Source organism: Orcinus orca, chromosome 16 (genome assembly GCF_937001465.1).
Source record: "Orcinus orca chromosome 16, mOrcOrc1.1, whole genome shotgun sequence".
Classification (NCBI taxonomy): Eukaryota; Metazoa; Chordata; class Mammalia; order Artiodactyla; family Delphinidae; genus Orcinus; species Orcinus orca.
The window spans coordinates 28,617,732-28,643,106 of NC_064574.1; the positions used below are offsets into that span (position 1 = coordinate 28,617,732).

The window sequence follows — 25,375 nt, forward strand, 5'->3', positions numbered from 1 at the left end:
CTGCTCACCAGAGTTATATGCTCTAGAGGTGCCCCCCTATGTGGGCTGTGTGGGCCCTTCTATTGTGGCAGGGCCAACTACTGTGGTCATGCTGGTAGGTGGGGCTATCCATTGGCCTGTTTGGCTGCCAGTTCCTGCCTCATGTGGAGGCTACTGGCTTACTGGTGGGCAGGGCCAAGTCCCGGGGTAGCTGGCTGGGTTACCCATGGGGGCCTTGGGGCTGTTGCCAGGTGCTTATGAGCAGGTCAGTGCTCCTGAATGGCTGGATGGTCACTCTGGGGGGGGGTGGGCAGGTAAGCCGCTGGTACTAATCAGCTAGAGGGAGGACTCCAAAATGGTGCTTCTAAGCACCAGTGTCCTCATGGTAGAATGGGCTCCCCAAAATGACTGCCACCAGTGTCTATGTCCCCAGGGGAGTCTAAGATGCCTCCTGCCTCTCCAGGAGGCTCTCCAAGATCAGCTAGTGGGTCTGACCTAGGCTCCTTTCAAATTACTTGCCTCTGCACTGGGTCTCAGAGCAAATGAGATTTTGCATGCACACTCTAAGGATGGAGTCTCTGTTTCCTACAACCCTCTGGCTTTCCTGTACACAATCCCTGATGGCATTCAAATCAAGACATTACGGGGGGCTCACCTTCCCAGTATAGGATCCCCAGGCTGGGGAGCCCAATGAGGGGCTTGGACCGCTTGCTCCTCAGGAAAACCCCTACAGTTGTGATTATCCTCCCAGTTTTGTGTTGCCTACCCAGAATCGTGGGTATTTACTATATATACCACATCTCTGCCTCTCTTACCTGTCTTGTTGTGGTTCCTTCTTTATGTCTTTAGTTGTGGAAAATCTTTTCTGTTAGTCTTCGGGTCATTCTCATCAATAGTTGGTCTGTAAACAGTTGTAATATTGGAGCACCTGTTGGAGGAGGTGAGCTCAGCTTCTTCCTACTCCACCATCTTGGCCACCTGTTATTCTTTATCATCACACTTTATATCCTTCTCAGCCCCTAAGAGTCTGCAATTATTTGCTTTGTAAATTTACTTGTTCATTGTCTTTCCAACTAGACTATGAGCTCCTTGAGGGCAGGAACCATGTCTGTCTTGTTCAAGGCTAGAGCCTCAGTACCCAGAAGAGGGAATGAGACTTAGTGGGTGCTCAAAAAATATTTGGAGAGGGGGGAAGGGAGGGGAAAAAAGGGAGGGGAGAGAGAGAGAGAGAAATGGGGGGAAGGAGAAAGGAAGGTCTGGCAATTCTCAGAGCACATGAACTACCCACTACCCCTCCCTTGCTTCCACCCAAGAGATGGTTCAGATCAGAGATTAGATCTCAAATCTCCAACTTGGTAGCTCAGAACTGCTTTTACTAGAGAAACAGAATATATAGGTAGCAGAAGCGAAATGTGTAAATGCCTGTAAGTTCTTTGAAAGCAGTGACCACAGTTTGTTTACTCTTTTCACTGGTGTGCTGGTGTGTGCACAGACCCTGACCTTGAGTGGGTGTTCAATACATGTTCCATGAATGATTTGAATGGCTTTTACCTGAAGGAACTCTAAGATAGTCTTGTCTTGGTTTCCCCATTAAATGAGGCAAGCAGTTCTGATATCCACTTCCACAGGACTGCTGCCAACCTTAGAAATTCACCCTGGAAGAAAGGACTGGCAGTCACTTCCAGTTGATGGGGATTCTCAGCTGCCCTGGCTACACCTGCAGCCCTGCCCTTCCTAGGTGACCCCAGTGGACTGGCCTCTCCCAGCAGCTGGAGCATATCCTTAGTTATGAGCACTCTGCAGGAAGATGTCTAACTGCCCTTGCTAGCACATAGTTAATCCCCCAGGGGGCTTCCTCTAATTAAAACCAAAGCCACAATTATAGCTGTGCTAAAGCATATGCACATGGTGCTGCTTAAAAGGGACAGATTTACAAGGTGTTAACAACTCCAGAGGCAGCCCTGTCCCAGCACCGGGTGCTACAAATCATCAAAATTGGAACCAAATGAGTCACTGGGGCTCAAGATACAATATGCTAAATATGCTCCTGCCACAGGGCCTTTGCATTTATGATTTATACTTAAATCATGGATTTAAGTATGGTTTATGCTTTTCAATCCATTGCATTTTAATCTTAATTGACCCTCAAATTGTCTCATCTTTGGCCAGTAGGAACCTCTTGGCTCCTGAGTCCTTTTGACATATCTCCATTGGTTTTATATGTAGTAAAACATCTATGTAGAATGACAAAATATTCCAGGCTTTTGTTGTCCTCACTTCTTACCTCAGACCCAGAACAGCCATTTCTCCAAGGAGTCCTGGTTTCTTTCAATGGGAAATGGTAGTTCAAGACCACAATCTGAATGCTGGGAATGTTCATTGCTACTGGGCTTGTCATTATTTCTAGACCTTGTCAGTGGACAGAGCTGTAATAGCTCATGAGTTCATACTGGTACTTTCAATTCTAACTTAGAACTCAGGTTGTTTATTCAACTTCTTTATATTTGTATCTTTTTTCTTATGGACTGAGAATTCTAGTTCTTAATGTCACAGAGGATGATAGCAATAGTCCGTAATTAGTCATTTTCTTGATCCCATGCTATACACACAACAATCTTAGATTAATAATACTAACACTATTACCATTAATTATAATTACTGAGAAGAGATTTAAAATTTTTGCATAGGTGATCCCATTCCCGTCCCCATTTTTAACTTTACATTATTAGATAATAAATGTTTTAATACTATGTTCTCTTCTTTTCAACCATCACCTATCTTGGTTCTATAAGTAAGTATATATTAATGTTCACCACCAGTCTTTATTTTGACATCTCTCCACCATGTTCTTTTTTTTTCCATATTAAAGTTTCCTTTGTTTAAAAAAAGAAAACCAGGATTGCAAAGACAAGGCCTTAGGGAAATTGGCTACCAATAAAAGTTGAAAAGAAAACTTAAATAATCATTTCAGAAATGGTTAACCATCCAAGTCTGGCAATGGTGTAGAAAATGGGCAGTTTCATAACTTGTTAATAGGAATGAAAATTATTACAGCATCTCTGAAGAAAAATGTGGCAATACATTATTAGTGTATTTGAACTTGCATACCTCTTGACTCAGCAATTCTCCCTCCGGAATCAAAGGGGAAGGGGCCTTTAGGCATACAAAGATATACCATGTTCATTTTTGTTGTCTGAAGCTCATTTTCTAATAGATTCTTCAGGAAAGACTCATGGAAACAATATTCTCTAAGTTCCTGTGTGTGGATAATAGTTTGTGTCCTTTGCATTTGAAAGTCAGTTTTGACGGATACAAAATCCTTGGTTATCACTTTCTTTCCTCCAGTATTTTAAATATGTTGCTCTATTTCATTTGACCATAAAGTAGTGCTTTCAAAAAAAAATATGATGACAACCTTATATTTTTTCTTTATGTAAGGACTCTTTTTGCCTGATACCCAATTTTTCTTTATTTTTCTTTAAAGTCTAGGAATTTTACTGCAACATGTCTTGGTCAGTTGAGGTCAATATTGTCAAGTATGTAATGTTCTCTTTCAGTATATAATTTCAAAAAAACATTTTTTTGCTTCAAGAAAGTTTTCTTGAATTGTAGTTTTTAGTATTTATTCTCTTTAGGTTTTTTTTTTTTTCACTTGATTTTCTCTTTTAGATACTTCTGTTATCCATATGATGTATCTTCTTTGCCTACCAATATATGTCATTTTCTCTTGAAATGTTTTATGCTTTTCTTCATATCTTTTTTTTTTTTTTAACATCTTTATTGGGGTATAATTGCTTTACAATGGTGGGTTAGTTTCTGCTTTATAACAAAGTGAATCAGTTATACATATACATATGTTCCCATATTTCTTCCCTCTTGCGTCTCCCTCCCTCCCACCCTCCCTATCCCACCCCTCCAGGCTGTCACAAAGCACCAAGCCAATATCCCTGTGCCATGCGGCTGCTTCCAACTAGCTATTTACCTTACTACGTTTGTTAGTGTGTATATGTCCATGACTCTCTCTCACCCTGTCACAGCTCACCCTTCCCCCTCCCCATAACCTCAAGTCTGTTCTCTAGGAGGTCTGCGTCTTTATTCCTGCCTTACCCCTAGGTTCTTCATGACATTTTTTTTTTCTTAAATTCCATATATATGTGTTAGCATACTGTATTTGTCTTTTTCTTTCTGACTTACTTCACTCTGTATGACAGACTCTAGGTCTATCCACCTCATTACAAATAGCTCAATTTCGTTTCTTTTTATGGCTGAGTAATATTCCATTGTATATATGTGCCACAGCTTCTTTATCCATTCATCCGATGATGGGCACTTAGGTTGTTTCCATCTCCGGGCTTTCATATCTTTTTGATTGTTTAGGAACTTTCTCCCTTCTTTCAAGGTATTATATATTGTGTTGATTCACTCTATTCCTTCTGGTTAAGACTTTATTTTTAATGGTGTTTCTTTTATTTCTAAATATAATTTCTGAGTTTTTCCTAATTTTTTTAGGTCATTTGGAAATAGTACATTGCATTTCTAGTCTACTTTATAAATATGTTTCTCTGGAATGCTTTCATTAACTGTAGGGATGTTATTGTCCATATTCCTTTTCATTTTAAAAAGTTTATTATTTTTTTTTTCTAAACAATAATTTTCTATGGGATTTGACCTTGACCTTGATAGTTTTCTGAGGCTCATTTTTATGTTAAATTAGTTTACCTGAACATTTGGAAGGAGGCCATTTAGAATATACTCACAGTTCAGGGGCAATTTTCTAAATTCTTAGAGCTCCCTTTTTTGTTGTTTTTAATGTCCAGAAACATGGTTGCTTTCTGAGATATTCTGGCTCTATTGCTCTTTCCTGCTTTAGTCAGGGCCTGCTTTTTCCTTCATCTCAATCATCTCTGTCCTGCTCAATTTTGAATACCTGTTGGCTCTGGGGCTTATCCCCTTTTCAGGTCTGTCAGACACAGGCTGCCTAACTTGGCTTCCTCTGGCACAGACTTGATATCCATAAATTTTGTGACTGTTGATGGTTTCCCCACAGTGTACTTAGAGTTAAAGGGAACACTCTGTTACTTAGTTTTGCTATAAATGTTGTCCATGGGTTTTGGCTTGCTATCTATCTGCTCTATTTTCATGTGGGAGTTTAGGAAGATCCAAAGATGAACTGTGCTTCTATCATTACTGCCATCTTCCCAGAATTTTCCCAAAAACTTTCAATTTAGATTGGATCGAATTCACTAGGCTGTAAGGTAAGCACAAAAAACAGGAGGCGGAGGAGGTGGTGGTGGTGGTGTTTGCTATTGCTGCTGTTGTTGCTATTGTTTTTAAATATAGAATTTTAAATGTTTTCAAGTTGTCAACATTTAACAATGGCAAGATTTCAACTACACATTCAGATTTCTGACTTCTCTAGAAAAACCGAAGTTCTGGATACAGTGGGCCTACATTTCAATATGGCAGCACTGGACTGGACGGCACAATGCTGACCCCATTCAGAGGGTACGTGTGCTCTCCAGCTTGCTGCAGCCCCATTCCAGCTTGCTTCACTTACTTATGTTATGTGTTTGGCCCCATAGGCTTTTGAGTTTACAACCTCTGTACTATGGGGACTCTGGGTGTATTCATTTCTTACAGCTGCTTGTAACAAAGTACTACAAACTGGGTGGCTTAGAACAACAGAAGTTTATTGTCTCACATTCTGGAGACCAGAGGTCTGAAAGCAAGGTGTCAGCAGAGTCATGCTCCCTTTGAAGGTGCTAGGGAAAAACCTGTTCTAGTCTTCTCTCCTAGGTTCTGGCAGTTCCTTGGCTTGTGGCAGCAAACTCCAGTCTTCACATGGTGTTCTACCTGTGTGCATGTTCTACCTTTGTCCAAACTGCCATTTTTGTAAGAATACTTACATATTGGATAGGGGCCCACACTACTCTAGTATAATCTCACCCAAATAAGGTCATATTCTGAAGTATTTAGGGTTAAGATTTCAAAATGTGAGTTTGGAGTGGCGGAGTGGGGGGGGACACAGTTCAACCCAAAATACTGGGTTTCTACAGTTTCTCTTTGGGAGAAAAATCCATGGGCCCCAAGATCCCTAGAGGCCCCAGAAAAATTCAAACCCAAGCCCACGTCTCTCTGAGTATTTGCAGGGGAACAGGTTCCCATTGAGAGTGGTTAGACACTATCTGTGTTTCTCCAAGACTGTTTTGAGGGCCCCTAATCAGCCTGCTTCAAAACCAAATGGGGAGAAATCTCCAAATGAAACTGGTAAGGGAGAGAGAGCAGGCTGATATGAGCAGCTTTCTTTTCCAGTGAAGTCTGAGCCCACACTGAAATTAGTCTCACGTCACTTACTTTTCTTACATACAGGGAATAGCCCATTGAATCAAACCCAGAAAGGGCAAGGGATCCAGCCAGGGTCACAGAGAGCAGTGAGGGGAGATGGACCCCCCTGGATCCACACACTCCAGAGTCATCACATAATACGAATCAGCCTCAAAGTATGAATTCTAGAAGAGAGCTTTGGCAGGGCCATCCTAGACAGATCTGTGACCTTGATGATGTTTGTTTCAAACAATCCCTACTTCCCCAAGTTCATCATCCAGCTGAACTACCCAGATGTGCCCTCTGCCACAGTTGGACACAATTCTGAGGTACTGTATCACCATGGTATGGTTTTGGCCAGATCCACCAAAAACTGCATTTTCATTGACTCCATATTTTTTAGATTCCTTTTTTCTGTATGTAAATAAATATTTTAAAATACATTTAAGAAGATATACTTAAATTTTAAAAAAATCACATCACAACTATAAATGGAAAAGCAACATCTATCTCTTGTTATGACTAGAAGGTATCTAACAAGTAAATAATGTTATTAAATTCTCGCTAGATACTCTTGCCTACCTGAAAAATTTGAACCTGAGGAATGTTCTCTGTTTAAAAAATGATTAGTGTCAGAGAGGTGCTGAAGACATACTACCTCCTGAGACTTTCTTTTTAACGATATCAGAAGGACTAATGAAGACTTAGAAATGGAATAACACTCCCTCAGTGTAATTCAGTACTTTTCAGAGTCCTGCCTAGGTCCCCTTGGGTACACCCATGGTGCTCCATCCACACTTGAATGGGAGCTGACACAGTGGAGAAAGAACTGGAGGAAGAATTCATTGGTGCCATTAACTCTCTTCCCTATATCAATCAGCAGTTGGTGTATGACAACCACCCCAAAGCTCAGTTGCTTGAATCATTTATTACTGTAGCTCATGCATTTGTGGGTCAGCTGGAACTCTGTTCATTTTGACTGGGCTTGATCATGTGACTGTGGATTGGTTGGGAGTTTGCTCAAGGCTGGACTTGGCCAGCTGCTTGGCTGGGGCAGCTCTGCTCAGTGTTTCTCACTTTTGTCCTGTGGGAGCCCAGACACATTCTTCTCATAGTGATGGCAAAAACACAAGGCAGCAGGTGAAAACATGAGAGGCTTTGTAAGACCTAGGCACACTCTCATTTCTGCTTCATCTTATTGGCCAAAACAATTACATGGCTTAGTGTAGAGTCACCTCTTTTGTAGGAGGAACTGCAAATGGCATAGATACAGAGATATAAAGTAAAGAACTGGGGCCAATGATACAACTTCCCACAATAATGCAATTGTTTGCATTATTTTTACCAATTTTGCCACTTGTAAGATAGTGACATCATACTATAGTTATCAGCATTTCAGCCTTTTCACCCTGAAGGCGTTTTAAAATTTCTTCTCCACAGGTCCAAATTCTGAAAGGTTTATATGTCTTAAGTAAACTGCATTTATAAAGGTGCAATATCTTTTAGGTTTTTGAAATAGTACTGTCTTCTGGGACCTCAATTTTGAAACCACTAGATTAGATTCCCTTTACATATCTAACATTCCATTTATTCCAAGATTCTACAAAACTATTAAGCAATTATTCTATGATTCTTTGCTTTTAAAATATTCAAGAATCTAGTATTTTTTTGTTATATACTTCCAGGATTCAAAAACTAGGCAATGAAACTTCATTTCCAGAGAGTCTGTGTATGTATTTTTAAGATTCTCTGATTTTCTTCTAAGATTCAAAGACTTTATGTGCTAGCACAACTTAAAATATTAACTGAAGTGTTTTCCCTTTCATTTTTAAATGTCTTTTGTCCTGTTTCCTCATGCAGGATAAAGTCTGTTTTAGTGAAAGTTCCATGTGCACTTGAAAAGAATTCTGCCGTTTTTAGGTAGTCTATAAATGCCAGTTAAATATAGTTGTTTAATGGTGTTGTTCATCCTATATTCTTGCTGATTTTATGTTTAGTAATTCTATTGATTACTGAGAGAGCTGTATTGAAGTCTTCAACAATAATTGTGGATTTGTCTATTTCACCTTTTAGTTCTATTTGCTTCCTGTATTTTAAAGCTTTGGGGGGGATGCATGCATACACACTTTAGGATTGTTTTGTCTTCTTAGTGAATAGATCCACTTATCATTATTTAAACGTTTCATTTTACCCCTAGTAATCTCTTGGCTCTGAAATTCACTTTGATATTAATGTAGTCACTCTGGCTTTCTTGCAACTAGTGCTAGCACAGTATATAATTTTCATCCTTTCAATTTTAACCTGCCTATATAATCATATTTAAACTGAATTTCTTATAGACAACATATAGTTGGGTCATTTTAAAAAATCCATTTAGGCTGTCTATAACTTTTGATTAGTATGTTTAGACCATTTACATTTAATGTACTTATTATCGATACGTTTGGATTTAAGTCTACCATTTTATTATTTGTTTTCTGTTTGTTCACTCTATTTTTCATTCCACTGTTTTTCCTTTCCTGACTGTTTTTGGGGGTTATTTGAACATGTTTTAGTATTCCACTTTAATTTATCTATTGTGTTTTTTACTATATCTCTTTATATAGTTATGCTTAGAGGCTGCTCCATTGATTGCAATAGATGTACATACTTGTCACAGTCATTTAGAGTTAATATTTTATGACCTCAAGTGGAATGTAGACATCTTACCATCAGATATGTCTGTTCACCCTCCTCTCTTTATGTTACAGTTGTCTTATGTATTACATCTACATACATTAAAATTTCCATTATCTAGATAATGTTCAGACAAATTTTCACTTATAGCTTTCAAATATATTTTAAAGAATGCAAGAGAAAAAGAATAGTCCATTATTTTTTACTCAGATATTTATCATTTTATGACCCATTATTACGATTTATGTTGCTCTTTCTTCATTTCTGATCTTCCAAGTTCCCTTCTGTTTCCTTCTATTTGGAGAATGTCCTTTAGCAATTCTCTTAGAACAGGTTTGCTGGCTACAAGTCCTCTTAGTTTTCTTTCACTTGAGACTGACTTTATTTCACCTTCATTCCTGAAGTGTATTTTTGCTACATACAGAATTCTGAGTTGACAGTTCTTTTCTTTCAGCATTTTAAATATGTTACCCCACGTCCTTCTCATCTTCATGGCTTCTGCTGTCAAATCTTCAGCCAAAATGTAGGGGAAAAGTATTATAGGGGGTGTCAGTTAATAAAAATAGTGTTTTATTTTTCTGGATCTTGTATTGCTTATGGTATTTGTCAGCTTTTAAAAATTTGTGGTTTATTTTCATTTTCTTCTCTCATTCTAAATAAATATTCACATTTATGCCTAAATTTATATTCATAATTTTCTTTTATTTTTCTTAAAGAGGGTCATCCAAGATGGTATAAACTTTAGACTTCACAAAAACTAGATACTGTCGTGCTTCCACCCTCCACCTTTGCCCTCGATCCCTTCAAGGAGATGTCAAGGTGAACAAAAGGCACTGGCTGAGTCCCAGCTAGATTCCTCCTTCTTGGCCCAGTTCGGGAACTGAAAAATTCTTCAGGAGGTGCCTAGGCAGACAGCTCTGAGTAGCCTCCTGCAGATTTCTGCAGGTCAGAGAATCAAGGTGAGACAGACACCTGACGCTGGCACAGGTGAGGCATCAAAAGCCAACAGTGTCAGCTGAAAATCAAAATGAGGAGGGCATAGCAGGAGCAGCCAGTGTGGCTGCAGGACTAGATATGTGAGATGTACGACTAGATGCTCCCTACATCTTGGGATTGTGTGATGCCCTCTAGATTTAAACATAACCCAGCAGGGAAGAAGAATATTAAACTGAGATTTCAACCTCAGTCTCTGCTCCTCCTCCCTTCTCCCATCTCTGCCCAGCCATCCAGGTCTCCCTACTGTTTCTCCCAGGACAGGCCAAGCACACTCCAGCCCAGCCTCAGGGCCTTTGGACTTCCCATTCCCTCACTCAGATGGACCCTTCCATCTGAGTCTTCATGGGCCTCACTCCCTCACATCTTCTAGGTCTCTGAATGAAGGTTACCTCATCAGGACACCTTCTGTGATCACCCTCTATAAAATAACACTCCTTCTCCATCACTACCTATCCCTTCCCTCTGCTGCATTTTTCATCAGAGCACTTATCACCACTTATGACATTCTATCATATATTTGTTTTTTTTTGTTTTTAATCCATCTCTTCCACTGGAATGCAAATTAAACTTAATGGTGGCAGAAGTTTTTATCCGACATATCATGGTAATATTCCTACTCCCTAATAAAAGGAAAATACCTAGTACATAGAGGGCTTTGATGAACACTTGTTGAATAAATTAATTAAGTGTCTCCTACCTGTGTGAATGGAAGCTAATAAATTCAGTTTGTGCAAGGAAAATTAAAGTTATAGTTCCTGGAATTTGTACCTGGCCCATCTATGCTTGGTGCTAAGATAGATTGACTTTTAAGAGTCTTGTTGGGTATAAGATTCTATAATCTGCCCTGTTTTTGTTTCTGAGTTTCTATAATACTGTGATTCTCTGTGTCTCTGTCAAGGATCTTGGAAATCCTGGCCTCAGTGGCTCCGGACAGCTCACCCTGAAATATAGAGCCGTATCTTAATGACTCCAAGATGTACAGGATAAGCCAAGGGCACCCAGCTTGATTTCACATAGCATTTCCAGCTTGGAGGGATAATTGGAAAGATTATCACCAGGAAATTGTTTACAGGACAAGCAAACTCCAGACACAGCCATCACCACCTCCAGCCCCTGCCTGGTTTTAATTTCACATAAATGGTTTTCTGAGCAGACAAAAGGGTAGAACCCTGCATGATTTGGTGGGTTTATGGGACAAAAACAGGGTGCCCACAGACATCAGGGATGTCCCAGCCATCATGGGAAAGGAAAAGGTCCTGAGACAATGGGCACGCCACAAGGCAATAGGATGGCTCAGTCCCAGGGCCAGCACTCCCACATGCCCACTGAGACAAGGCAGGTGACCTAAACAAGCAAAGACAGCCAGATGGAGGCCAAGGTAGACAGGACATCTGTATCACTTCTCAAGAGGGCAACTCTGACTAATTTTTACCAATCAGGCATGCCAGTGTGGCCAGATTTTCTGATTTCTCTTTAAAAGCCAAAAACCCAATTTTGTACATGGAATCTCCCAATTTTAAATGTTGGTAACAGAATCAAAAATTTTAAAAGCACGATTTTCTAGTTAATATTTCCACCTAACAAGTAACTCCGAATTCAGTGACGTAAAGCAACCATTTCATTACGTCCATGTATCCTTTGCGTCAAAAGTCTGGACAGGGCACTGTGGGGACAACTTGACTTTGCTCCATGGTGTCTGGGGTTTCAGCTAGGAAGATTCAAATGGTTGGGGCTAGAATCATCTGGAGGCTTCTCTGCTGGTGCCTGGGCTGGGATGACTCAAAGGCTGGGACTGTTCGTTGGAGCGAGTGCCTACATGTGGCTTCTCCATGTGGCCTGGCCTTCTCACAGCATGTGGCTGGGTTCCAAGACAGAGTATCCAGAGAGTGTGCACTGCAAGAGAGCCAGGTGGAAGCTGCATGACCTTGTATGATTTAGCCTCTGGTCCCATAGTGTTATTCCAAGATACTCTACTGGTCAAAGCAGCCACAGACCCACCTGGATTCAAGGGAGGGGGTATACAGACCCTACCTCTTGAGGGAAGGAGTATCAAAGAATTTGCAGCCATTTATAAAAACACCATACACCTGTGGTCTTGCCAAATGGGTCTGCAGGCTGGGTTTGGGCAGCCAAAGGGCAGAAGTGAATAAAAGATCCAGCTCATACAGTGAGGTGAAGACCAGCAGTGACATCCCAGAGCACAGATATGAGCGTGGAGTCAAGAGCAGACGGGTGTCTGCCTGGGTGGGCTTCCCCTGCAAAGCACAGCCACCTGAGACCTCTGGTCCAGACCCCAATCCATGCACCATCATAGTGTCTGCTTACGGCCACCCTTTCCCCTGTCCACAGACTTGGGCTGATCTCAAGCCACTGCCTGACCCCAGAATGCACCCTCGGCATGGCCAAGGCATCCACTTCCTCATGGACCCAGAACCCCAAACCCTTCCCCTTCCTCTTCCTCTCTAGGAGAATCTTTCTTTAAGCCCTTGGACATTAAAAACTGATCCTACCCTTTTCCTGAGCAATCTGACTTAAGTGCTTGCTGTGGGCCCAAGTTCTCCCAAGGGGAAATGCCTTCATTACCATCCTCTCAAAGGCGATCCCCAGAGGAATGCACGGAAGTGGGTGTGCAAGGGAGGAGTGAGCATGGACTTTCTGCCAAGCACTGTGCTGGCCTCTTTACACCCGTCCTTTCTTGTAATACTCACAATGACCTTGTGAAGAAATTGTTCCCATTTAAGAGATGAGCAAACCAAGTTTCACAGACAGTACATAACTTGTCCAGGGTCACCTAGGCAAGTGGGTGGGTTCATACCAGTTGGAACCATGGGATTGACTCTGAAGCACAGGAATGCAGGACAAGAGAAGACCAGCCTATTTAGAATGGAGGAGGTGGGTTAGGGAGGAATCAGGTAGGCCAGGTGGGACCAGACTATGAAGAGCCTTGTAAGCTCCACAAAGAATCCTCAACTTGATGAATCAGGCAGCAGGGAACCATTCAAAGTTCTTGAGCTGAGGGGTGACTCTACTAATTAAGGCCAGTGATGATGCAAGCAATTCCTTACAAAGTGTTTTATTTTGCAGATCTTTTTTCTGTGCATTTCCTCATTTGATTCCCACCCATGTGGTTGGGCTCCCCATTTGCCATATAAGCAAAGTAAGAGTCCTAGAAATTATAATATGCCAAAAGTGCTAGTGGCAAAGCCAAAACCAGAATGTAGGTCTCCTGTCTCCATACGCTAGTCAGTGAGGGGCAGTGGGAACTGCGTTGTACTGTGGAACATCTGCCATTCTGGCCACCTAGCATCACTTCCCCTTAGCCCCTCCTTCCCTTTTGGAATCTCTCCCTTCCACCTCTCACTCCAAGTGATTCTAGTGGGGCTGTCAATCGTGTGGTCCTATAGTGGGTGGGCACAAGGCCAGGCTGACCAATCAGAATCCTTCCCAAGGATTAGCATAGATGCTAAGGGAGGGATAGTCTCTGTTTTCTCTAGGGCTGGCAACAGTAAGGATCACAAAAGTCAGGAGTCTCTGGCAAGTGTCTTTACTGTCATCTGGGGAATGCCTGCTTGAGAAGGAAGAGAGCAGAGAGGACAGCTGGGCTAAGAGGTAGAGGGCTGGAGATGGCCCCAGTGACACCAGAGAGAGCCCCCAGGTTCAGCCATGCCTGGCCTCTCAACTGTCAGAGCTACTCTGACTGCTTTTCTTTCACTTGTACCTGAAGCAGCCCTGACACACAGATTTAGGGGTAAGACAGACTTGGGTTCTCTCTGAACCTCATTTTCTCCATCTGTAAAATAGGAATAATCAAACAAACAGACTTCCTGGAGAATTAAATATACTTCATAAACTATCAGGTTACAAAAAGAAAAGAAAAGAAAACAGAAGGAGAGAAAGGCATAAGGGAAAAGTATAATAGGAATGAATAAAAGTTACTGCCATTTGCAAGTAATATAATTATCCTCAAAGAAATTTTAACCTGCAGACATTATAATAGAACTCGATAATCCAAATTCAGAATCTAATAGTGTTTCTATATTCCAGCAATGACAAATTTTAAAATATAATTTTTTAAAACAACTCGTTCACTCTAGCCACAAAATCTATAAGATTCCCAGGAATAAATCTAACAGGAGATGTGCAAAACCTCTATGGAGAAACCTGTAAGTCTATATTGAAGGACATGAAAGAGGGCCTAAATAAATGGTGGAATATGCCAAATTCACAGATGGGAAGGCCCAATATTATAAATATGGCAGGTGTTCCCCCAATTTACTTTATAGATATAATACAATTTTTGTCAAAGTCCCAATAGGGTTTTTCATTGAACTTGAACATTTGAATCCTAAAATTTATGTTGGAGAATAAATGATCAGAAATACAAACCCTAAAAAAGGAGGATTTATCCTATAAGACATCAAAATCCACTCACTCTAAGGTTGTAGTGATGAAACCATGAAATACAAAATACAGATTTGTTATGTCCCACTGTTAAGGAATGCCTTTTTGGATTAGTTAACAATCCAAATTAGGAAGTATTTTAAAACAGTGTGGTTACTTTCAAAATGACAGAATGGACAGTATTTTTTATTCACAGAGCTCTCTCTCCTGTAAGAGGATTATACTTTCTGTGACATTGACATCAGGTCTGGCCACGTGACTTACTTTGGCCAAAGATCTATGAGGTTGAATGATGTAATGCCACTTCTGAGCAGACGTTTTAAGAACCATCACATTCTACCATGGTTTTTCCCCCCTTCCACCAGAGCAGCATATCCCAAATAGGGTCACTGGGTCCCAGAAGGAACCAGCTGGGTCCTAGAAGGAAGATTCTTTGGAGAGAGCTGCAGCCAATCCTGGTGTAGGGTGAGCAAGAAATAAACATTTGTTGTTTTAAACCAGTGAGATTTGACATTTGTTACCTCTGCATAACTTAGAGAAGCTGACTGATACAGAAATATAACCAATGAATTGATAAAAGTTTTGTTCTTTGTTAGAGTATAAATGGCAACCTTTTATAAGTAGTACATTGATACTTTACATTGGTTTCTGGTCGTTCTAATAAACAGAAGCATTCCCCCCAAATATTTACAAGGATTTATATTTTTAAACAAGTTTGAGGAAATGCCACTGTCTTCCACAATGAAATCCATCCTTCATTTTAGGATATTAAAGACTGCAAAGTCCTGCAATAAGGAAAACTTCATTAACTCAGTGTTTCCCAAAATCACCTGGTGACAGAATCTGCCATTTAATGTATCATGAGAGTTTGGGACACAGGTTTTTCTCAAAATGATTTTTTTCCTTTGCTATTAGGTGGTAAGCACTAGGTGCTTTACATGTATTATATCATTTAAATATTATAACAACCTCTTATTTTAGTTTTATTTATTTTTGGCTGCGTTGGGTCTTCTCGTTGTGGCACGCAGCCTTCTCTGTAGTTGTGGCGTGCGGGTTTTCTCTTCTCTAGTTGTGGTGCGCAGGCTCCAGGGCATGTGGGCTCTGTAGTTTGTGGCATGCGAGCTCTCTCGTTGAGGCACACAAGCTCAGTATCCACTGAATCCAGTCCTCTCCAATTTACGCCTGACCACACCTCCTCAGGCTCCTCATACCACCTTCATGACCATCCCCTTCTCACTCTGGGCTTCCTTCCTGCTACCATCCTTACACTTCTTCTCCAACCTTAAGCCTTCTTTGAGGCTTAGTTCATGACCCCTCCTCCAAGAAGCCTTCTGTGACTACTTCTCTCCACAGTGAACTCTCTCTGACTTTATACAAATAGATAGTGGAGCAGAACATTTCCCTGAGATGTAAATTCTCAGACACCCCCTTAGACCTACTGAATCAAAAACCCCAGGGAGGGCTTCCCTGGTGACGCAGTGGTTGAGAGTCCGCCTGCCGATGCAGGGGACACGGGTTCGTGCCCCGGTCCGGGAGGATCCCACATGCTGCGGAGCGGCTGGGCCCGTGAGCCATGGCCGCTGAGCCTGCGCATCTGGAGCCTGTGCTCCGCAACGGGAGAGGCCACAACAGTGAGAGGCCCGCGTACCGCAAAAAACAAAAAAACAAAAAAACTCCAGGGATAGAGCCCAGCCGTCTGGGTTTTAACAAGTCCTCCTGGTAAGATACCAATGCACTTCAAGTTTGAGAACCACCAGTCTAAGTCGACAACTTTGGCTCCTTTCCCCTGACCAGCAGTTAGTGTAGGAGACATTGGACAAAATTCTGGACATGTGAGATGAGTCTGTAGGGAGGGGGCTTATGGGTAATTTCCTCATTCTTAATAAGAGAAATAGAATGACTCTACTCATTAAGATCCTTTTGTTTCAAACCGTAGAAAATCCAGCTAACAGGAGCTTAAATGAATAGGGGTTTTATTCTTCTCACTTTCAAAGAATCTAGAGCTAAGCAGTGGCTAGTGTTGGCTTGATGGTTCAGCAATATCTGTGATTCTCTTGGCTTTTCCCTCTGAACACAGAATGGCTGCCACAGATCAAGTGCAACATCATATTCTAGGCAGAGGGAATGAGTGAGGAAGGCTGCTGCAAGCCACGTCTGTCCCTCTTATAGGGGAAAGTAGAGGCTTCCCAGAAGCCCCCAGGAGACTTCCATGTATGTCTCACTGGCCAGAATTGGCCATGGGGGCACCTCTGGCAGCAAGGGAGACTGGTTAAGTGGGTATTTGGGTTTTCCAACCTCTATAATGAAGGCAGGCAAAGAAGGGTTGGGAATGATGTGGGGTGAGCAAATCCACAGTGTCTTCCTCGCTGAGTTAAGGTCTAGCTACTCACAGCTGAAAAAGTTCCTGACAGGAAGTGGTACCAGTAGGTGGAGGGATCAGTAAAATGGTGCAGAAGTCAGGCCCAGGGTCGGTGTGCAAACTAATGATGCTCCACCACAGTAGGTACAGATTTCTCCAACATGCCTTTCTGCTTCTCCTATCTTACTGTTTTCCACATAAGCATTCCTCCTGGAATATCAGAGGAATGGGCCCTCAGAATTTACCAAAAGATGTGGATAGGGTAGAGCAGTTCGGGATCTGAGGTGGGAGAGACCCAGGGCTAACTTCTGGTCTGTCACTTCCATGCTGTGTGACTTTGGGCAAGTGGCTCCACCTCTCTGAGTGTCAGTTTCTTCATCTGTGAAATGGAGCTAATGAGAGCCCCTGTCTCCCCTCAGGGAGGTATGAGGATAAAATGAGATCAGCTACATAAAGCAACGAGCTCTGTGCCTAGTACTAAGGTAAGCGCCCAGTGAGCTGGTATCTATTGTCACTATTATCAATTATTTTAGCACAATCCTGCTATGGTGGAGTTGAAGATGTTGCTGTTTAGACATCAGGCCACGGAAAATTAGTGGGCAGGATTCTTATTATACCTCCTTTGAGGACTGCCTTAATGAAATACAGAACGAAATTCTTATTAGCACATCAGTCATTTCTGTGTAAATGAGTGTCATCCTAAGCATGAAAGTGGTACCTTGAATGGAGGGGGAAGAAGATGCCAACCCCCTTAGCCCCTTTATCAGTAGCTCAAGCCTAGTGGGGGGAGGGGAGCTCAGTGACTGTCCCCCTCCCAGGACGGAGGTGGCCGGCATTCTGAGCTACCCTCCGCATTTCCTGACATTTGTGGTTTAATCAAGCCCCATTAATCCCTCCAAGTTTCAAAGCCCAGCACAGGAACCATGAACTCCTACGGCCTCTGACGGGAATCGTGTGGCTAAAGCCAACGGGAACTCTTTGAAAGGTAATTAGTGTCCTTTGAATCCAGGGCCCCTTGATTTTGCTTCCTGTCTTTAAATGGTCACAGGAGATTTTGCAGCAAGGGGGAAAACAGAAAGGCAGCAGCAAGAGCTGCTTCCACTGGGCCTTCTGCTGCCTGTCAAGTTGCGCTGTGGCCTGAGAGAGGACGCTTGCGAACGTGGTCAAGGGTGGATGAGTTGTTGAGGAGCTGTTTGTTCATTCATTCATTCATTCAGGCTCATGCTCTGTGCCAGGCACCATGCTAAGCAGTTTTCATTGATGTGCAGTTTTCACTGATCACTCATTCATTTTTAATATCTCTGTGTCAGACACCAAGCTAGGCCCCACAGCCCTAAGCTTGTTGTTTAGTGGAGCAGGCACACAATAAACAGGTAAATAAATAAAAATAATTGCTTTGAGAATAAAGTACCAAGAACTAAATAATGTTCCTTCAGCGAAGAATGAAGGAGCGTCTTCACAATAGGGAGTTAGGGAAGGCCACTCTGAGGAGAGAACGGTACCAGGAGGCACCAGGAGGCACCATGATATATATAAGCCAGTTATTTAAAACAGGGCTGTAGGGGATAAGGGATTGATGGAGGGTTGTACTGGTTGCCATGGAAACCCATGGGTCATGATCAGCTCTGTTTGAGGAAAGCTTAAGGATGCTTTCTTAGAAAAGGAGTCAACACAGGCTAGGTAATGCTGTTGTAAAAAACCCTGGAATCTTAAACCACAAAGGTGGGTTTTTTGCTCAACACATTTAGCGTGGCATGGCTGTGGCCCTGCTCACACCATCATCCTCAGTCCAGGACCCAGTTGCTCTGGCAGAAGGAAGAGAGAATTCTAGAGAGGCTTGATCCTGCTCTTCAGTGCTCCAGCCTGGAAGAGATATGTGTTATTTGTAACCACAACTCATTGGCCAGATCTTGTCACAAGGTCCCAACCCAACCACGAGGGGACCAAGAAGTACTACCCCACAACACGCCCAGGAGAACAAGATGTGTTTGGTGAACAGTGTTAAGGACAACCTTAGCGGGTGACTGTGAACTGAGCCTTGCAACAGAGAAGCAGGACATGTAAATTGCAGACAGAGGGAGAAGAATGTGCAAAGGCATGGAGGCCTAAAACAGTCTGGAACGTTCAGGTAGTTAGAGTGCTGGTAGGACAGGAAATAGAGCTGGAAATGTAGTCACAAAACCCTATGTGATGGGTACCATTATTATCTCCATTTTTGAGATGAGAAAATTGAGGGCACAACTGATGAGGGGTGGGGCTGATATATGAACCCATGTGGTCTGATCCCAATGTCTGATCTCTAAATCTCTATGCCACATTGTCTTTAAGATAAGGAAGGGCCAGATTACAAAAGATCCTCACTGCCAAACTAAGGATATTGGCCTCCACAGGCCAGACAGTAACATTTACAAGCTGTAGTGGTTGTAGTTGTTTAAAATACATATACTTTATGTGCATATTACATATACAGGGATATTCTCCTCTCCTAAAAGAAATGTGGTCCCTCTAATTCTTCTTAAACTGGGAGGCCTTCTTTATGCATCTTTCCTTTACCATCTTTTAACATAGATGAGGTTGAAGAGAAGTATTTCTTTCAAGTAAGGACACAGCCCAAGAATAATTATTAATGATCACTAAAATTCAGTTTCCCTGTCAGGGATCAATAAAGAACGGCGGCAAATGTGGCAAACTAGAAAGAATCATGTCCCATGCAAAAAGGGCAGCTGTTGGTCACTGCCACCCTATTGTTACATGTGGAAATGTGGGACATTTTTAGATACTTTAGATATTTTGTGAAATCTCCAAGTTTAAAAATAATGACTTAAAGCATGGTGAAAGTCTAAGAAAATACATCTATAGATCAAAATACTCATGGGAGCGTGAGTTTGCATCTTCCATATGATAGATAGCCTCTAAGATGGCCCCAATGATTCCACCTCCTGGTATTTATTCTCTTGTGGCATCCTTTCCTACACTGAGTCAGGGCCAGCCTGTGTGATCAATAGAATATGGCAGAAGTGACAGTGCGTGGCTTCTGACTCTAGCTCACAAAGGCATTGAGATTCTACCTTGTTCTCTTGAATCACTCACTCTGGGGACAGCAGCCATGCCATGAGGACAGTCAAGCCATCCTGTGTTGAGACCCATGTGAAGAGGAACTGAGGCCTCCATCAACTGAACAGCCATGTGAGTAAATCTTCTTGGATAAGAATCCTTCAGCCCCAGTCAAGCCTTCAGGTAAGCGCAGTCCCTGCCAATACCTAACTGGAACCTCATGAAAAACCCTAAGCCAGAACTGCCTGGCTGAACTGCTCCCAAATTCCTGACCCATAGAAACTATGAGGGATAATAGACGATTACTGTTGTGTCAATCCAAGGGTGACAAACTTTTTCTATAAAGGGCCCGGTAGTGAATATTTCAGTCTGTGTGGACCATATAGTCTATGTTAAAAGTATTCAACTCTGAAATCAAAGTAGCCATAGCTCATACATAAATGAATGGGTATGGCTGTGTACCAATAAAACTTTATTTACTGACAACAAGTGGTGGGCCAGATTTGGCCTGGGGACCAGTTTGCAAATCTCTACTTTAAGCCACTTTGTTTTGTGATTTGTTATGTAGCATTATATAACTAACCCAGTCCCTGAATTTGTGGAGTGACCTGAATACCTCACATTTCCGACAAAGCACACTGTTGGTGATTAGGAGGCCGTATCAGATGCTGCTGGCACTACAAGCATCGAGGCACGATGATCCCAGGAAGAGACAATGAGCCCAGGCTTGGGCAAAGAGATGTATGGACCCAGGTGATGACATAGATGCCTTTTGTTCTTCTTGCCAATCAACATCACAAGAATGATTTTACTGCCATAATGGAGACCATTTCTTCTAATTCTCCCTGTACAGTCTGGTGCTGACCGTGAACTGTCTCTAGAATGAGCAAATGGGACAGATAAGGAGGAAGCCTTCTCCCTCCCCTAGTGCTGTGAAGAGTACGCAGAGCCAGCAAGGGGCAAAGCTCCTAAGCTGTTAACAAGGCTGAGCCTTAAGCCTTGAGCCCAGAACAAAGAAACTCCCTGTGGAGGGTTCTAGGAACACTGCCTCTTGCCCAGTCTCTGCTCCTTCCATGTGCCCTCTGCAGCCTGTTCCTCACAGCCCCTCTGAGGACCCAGTTCCCACTCCTGCTGGGGTCAAGGCTACGGCTGGGCCAGAGCACAACCTGGGACAGACCTGAGCCTGAAACACAAATGTCCGCATATGTGGTGGGTGAGGCCGCAGCGGGAGCAAGGTGCTCAGGAGCTGGGGAGGTGGAGGAAGAGAGACAGGGTGCAGAGAAATAAAAAGGGGAGGAGAAAAAGGAGGAAAAGTCCAGGAAGAGAGAATCAAATCATCCAGAAGAGGCTGGATACAGGGTTCAAACAATGTCGCCAGAATCTTGCCTCTCTCTTGATCCATCTGTGTGAATCCCATTCTCCAGCAACCTAGGTAGCTCCAGCTTTTGGATTCTAGAGCTGCACAAAGAAGTGACAGTAGCAATCCCAGCAGCAGTTTTGGGGATACACTCTAGTTGACTCTCAGGTCACATGCCCACATGTACACAGGTCACATGCCCGCATGCTATAACCAATCACTGTGTCCAGGGAATGCCTAAGTCAGACTGGCTTGGGTCCACTGCTCCAACCCATCCCTCCTGGACTGGAAGAAGAGAAAACCAGGGCGTTTACTAGAAGAAAGGGGAATGTTTAGGGTTAGGGCAGGATAGAGTCACAAACCATAAATGCCTCCTTTAGAGTTTACTGGCTGATTGAAAATTTCCTTTCCAATCCCTTCCTTGTACAAAAGGGGAGATCAAACTCCAAGAGGAGAAGGATGTGCCTGTGGTCACACAGCTTGTCAGTGCTCTGCATTGAAGGTTGTGTCCCTCCAAAATTCATATGTTGAAGCCCTAATTCCCATTGTGATGGTGTTTGGAGGTGGGGCCTTTGGGTGGTAGTTAGGTTTAGATGAGGTCATGATGGTGGAGCCCCTATAATGGGAATAGTGCTCATGTAGGAAGAGGAAGAGACCAGAGGCACCAACCTCCCTGCCATGTGAGGGTACAGCAAGAAGGTAGCCATCTGCAAACCAAGAAGAGGGCCCTCAGCAGACAGCAAATCTGCCAGTACCTTGATTTTGGATTTCCCAGCTTCCAGAGCTGTGAGAAATAAAATGTTTGTTTGTAAGCCACCCAGTCTATGGTGTTTTGTTACAAGATCCCAAGTGGACTGAGACAGTGACAAAACCCAGGCATGATTCTGGGTCTTGCTCTCTGGCAACTCTCTCCTCAGGGGCAAGGTCAAATGATCCAGGAACCAAGGGAGCCGGTGGAGTCTGAGGCCAGCCGGGAAGATTTATTGTTGCAGGGGGTGTCACGGTCTTTGAGCAAGGGCTTGCAGGGTGGGCAGATTTTCTAGGCACGGAGGGCAGGGAGGAGGACTGGGCTTCCCCCAAAGGGAGTTCTCTCTCTCTGGCTCTCCCTTCCTCTGAGGACCTAACCATCTGGTGGGAGAATAAGACAGGGGGACCAGCTGTTGCTACAGAGTGTGACCAGGACCTTATAGGAGAAAGCATTATAGAGGAGGGTGGGGGCCCAGGCACAGGCCTTTGTCCAGCTGGAGGAGGTCAAGGAGGCTTCCTGGGAGCAGTGATGTTTGAGCTGAATTTTTAAAGATGAGCACAAGTTAGCTAGAAGGAGAGAAAAGGCCTTCCCAATGATGGGACATCATATACAAAAGCACAGAAGTACAACAGCTCACAATGTGGTTGTAGAACAGTAAATAGTTCCGTATGCTGGATGTGCCAGAGAAAGGTAAGCACTGAGGCTGGGGTGTCAGCAGGCCCTGATGGCCCAGCCTCATGTCTGAAGCTGACCAGAGCCCTGACTTTATTTCTCTAGCTCGGGGGGGCTGAGGGAGGGCATGGGAGGATGTAAGACGGGCAGTGACCACTTGTAAATATGCAAGTGACTTTGATCTTGGGAGGGATGGAGGTGGCACAGGTTGTAGGGGGCAGAAGGTTGCCAACTCAAACCCCTTGACCAAAAGAGCAGTTCAGGAAGGATCCTGGGGTGACTTGTGTTAGCAATTCAAGTTTTGTGAAACATCTGTGGGGAGATAACCATGAAACTTGGTGTTTTCTTTCTGGAAGACAGCTGGGCAAAATGAGCTAAAGCCTAAAACATGCATATTCTTCAACCTAGAAGTTCTACGTCTAGGAATTTATCCTAAGAAAATCAGTAAAGGTGAGAGAAAAGATTGAGCTTCAAGGATGTTCATTGCCACACTCTTTATATAGGAAATAACTGGAGACGAACTGAATATCCAAAAACAGGAGGCTGGTCTAATGACTAGAAATCTGATGGTGGACTCTTCTTTAGTCATTCGACTTGCTGCTGTGGTAAAGATCAACGATTACCAGACATTTGTCCGTGGGCCAAGGCTGCTCTGTGAAAAAGTTGTTACTAGTCTACGGCAAAATCAGAAAAACAGAGACAACAACAAGATGTTCATAAAACTTTTTGTGTGTGTGTAACATTATCTCCATTCTACTTCTTTGGCTTAATGATGAGAAGAGTTGTTAACTTTTTTCTTCTTTCTAGGCTGCACATAATAAAAAATCCAATTAACAGAGGCATAAACATGTAGGGGCATATTTTTTTTCACATTAAGAGCAGTCTGGAAGTAGCAACCACTGGGGAAGTTTCAGTGCTTACCAACGCTGGGCAAGTAGGGGTCTCTGTGATTCTCTTACCCTTTCCCTCATGGTCCCAAGAAGGCTGCCACTGCTCTTGGCAAGGTATATTCAAGGTAGGAAGAGTGGGGATGAGATGGTGTCATGACGTTTTCCCTTTTACAGGAAAGCAAAAGCTTTCCTAGAAGTCTCCAGCAGACTTCCTCTTATGTTTCATTGGCTAAATTAGGTCACAGGGCTACCCTCAGCTGCAAGGGAGTCTAGGAAATCAAGAATCTGGCAAAAGAAAATGGAATTTCCATGTTGGGTTTACTACTGATGATTAATTGCCAGGACAGGGTACACAGCCCCCTTAAACAAAACCAAGAAAGAAAGGGGTAGGGTGGTAGGAAATGGCTATCGAGAGGGCAGCTAGCCATGCCTGCCACACTTGATGGAAAGAAAGTTGGCAACGTGAGATCAGTCTCCCCTAATTTTTTGAAGGTGAAATTTACTAGTTCATGAAATGCTGAAGACTAGGAACCACTGGAATAGATGACTGGTTTTCAAACCAGATTCCTATGTTGCCCAGAGTTATTTAGGGGCTTCTGTTAGGGTGAGAAGGTGGGGAGAAGGGTGGAAGTACTAGTCCCCAATCATGCTTCAACCCAATCATTTCCACTTTTGTCTGAATATTATCTTGAGCATCCACATGAAATTCCACTGGATGTATGTGGACGTATGTGTGTTTTTCTGTATATATGTGTGTATGTGTATATATTGTATATCTTCATATATCTACATGTTTATTCATGAAAGGAGGCGAGTTCCACGTCCGAAGACTCTGCCATCTTGATTCTCCGCTCCTATCTACATATTTATACATATATACATATTTGAGAGAGAGCGAGAGATCTAGAAAGATACACAGCAGGAGTTTCAAACTGGTGACCTCTGGTGCCTCAGTCAGTATTTAAAATCTCTTTGACTTTTGAATGTCCCCATACTAGCCACAGACTCTCAATTACTCCAAAATTCAAACATCCTGACATTAATATCACAATTCACATATTTATATTAATTTTCATATAAATCAATTCACCCTCACACATTTATACTAATTTTAATACCACTTGATTCACACATATTTATTAATTTTAATACCATCCAATTCACATTTACATTAACTGCCTGGCCCCCCTGTGCATTTATTTTGTGACCCCTGAATACACCAGGGCATTAACAATGGCTCTCTCTGGGTCATGGGTCGTTTTTAAGTTTTTCTTTTTCCTGGTCTGGCTTGTCTAATTTTGCTAAAATAAACAGACATGGCTTTTGTAATAAGGGGGAAAGACGCCATTTTAATTAAAAAGTGAGAACAATGGGGCCTGTGATCCTGTGAGCTGTTGGGCCATGCTCCATCGGCCCCCACAGAGCCTGGCTCTCCTGCGCTGCCCTGTGTCCCCAGCCTGCCTCAAATGTGCTGCCAAGTGAGCGGCTGGGGTCCCAGCCTTGCCCTATGAGTGAGGCTCTCCCCAGAGGTGTGAGTGGGAGACGGGGGCTGGACAACCTAGGAAGAGCGGGCCCTTCCTGGAAGAGTTTAGACACCCAGTTGGGGTCTGAGGCTCTTCCACACACTGAACTCCAGTGTGGGGACATGGTCCCTGCAAATGCCAACTGCTTTACTGAGACTGGGGCTGTTGATAGACATACTGCTTCAAGCTAATGTGGTGTCATCACAGCACAGCTTCACTCTCGGCTACTGCAAGTCACCAGGACAGCATCTAGTTTGAATCTTTTCTCCTTATGACCTAAAAAAATACAAGCTGAAATCTAAGCCACGTCTTTAACACTCTTTATCTCGTCTTCCTTTATTCCTCTCCCTTTCTTTTCCCCTTTCTCTTTCTCTTTTTCTCTTGCATTCCAGAAAC

General features: G+C 42.9%; 1 protein-coding gene across 4 annotated transcripts in view; it reads right to left on the reverse strand.

Moving 5' to 3' along the window:
• Positions 1-17,720: 17,720 nt before the first annotated feature.
• LOC117202440 (uncharacterized) overlaps positions 17,721-25,375 on the reverse strand; it is a 35,015-nt gene continuing 27,360 nt past the window's right edge. For 3 of the 4 annotated variants that reach the window (XR_007472340.1, XM_049699898.1, XM_033433417.2), the window contains one exon: positions 22,566-23,374. Coding sequence is in view for 3 of the 4 variants with exons in the window: in XM_049699898.1 (XP_049555855.1) it covers positions 23,320-23,374 (55 nt within the window). In the remaining variant the exon portion in view is untranslated. Of the gene's footprint in view, positions 18,599-22,565; positions 23,375-25,375 lie in introns of those variants that run through there. The other variant, XM_049699899.1, reaches the window with a different exon arrangement.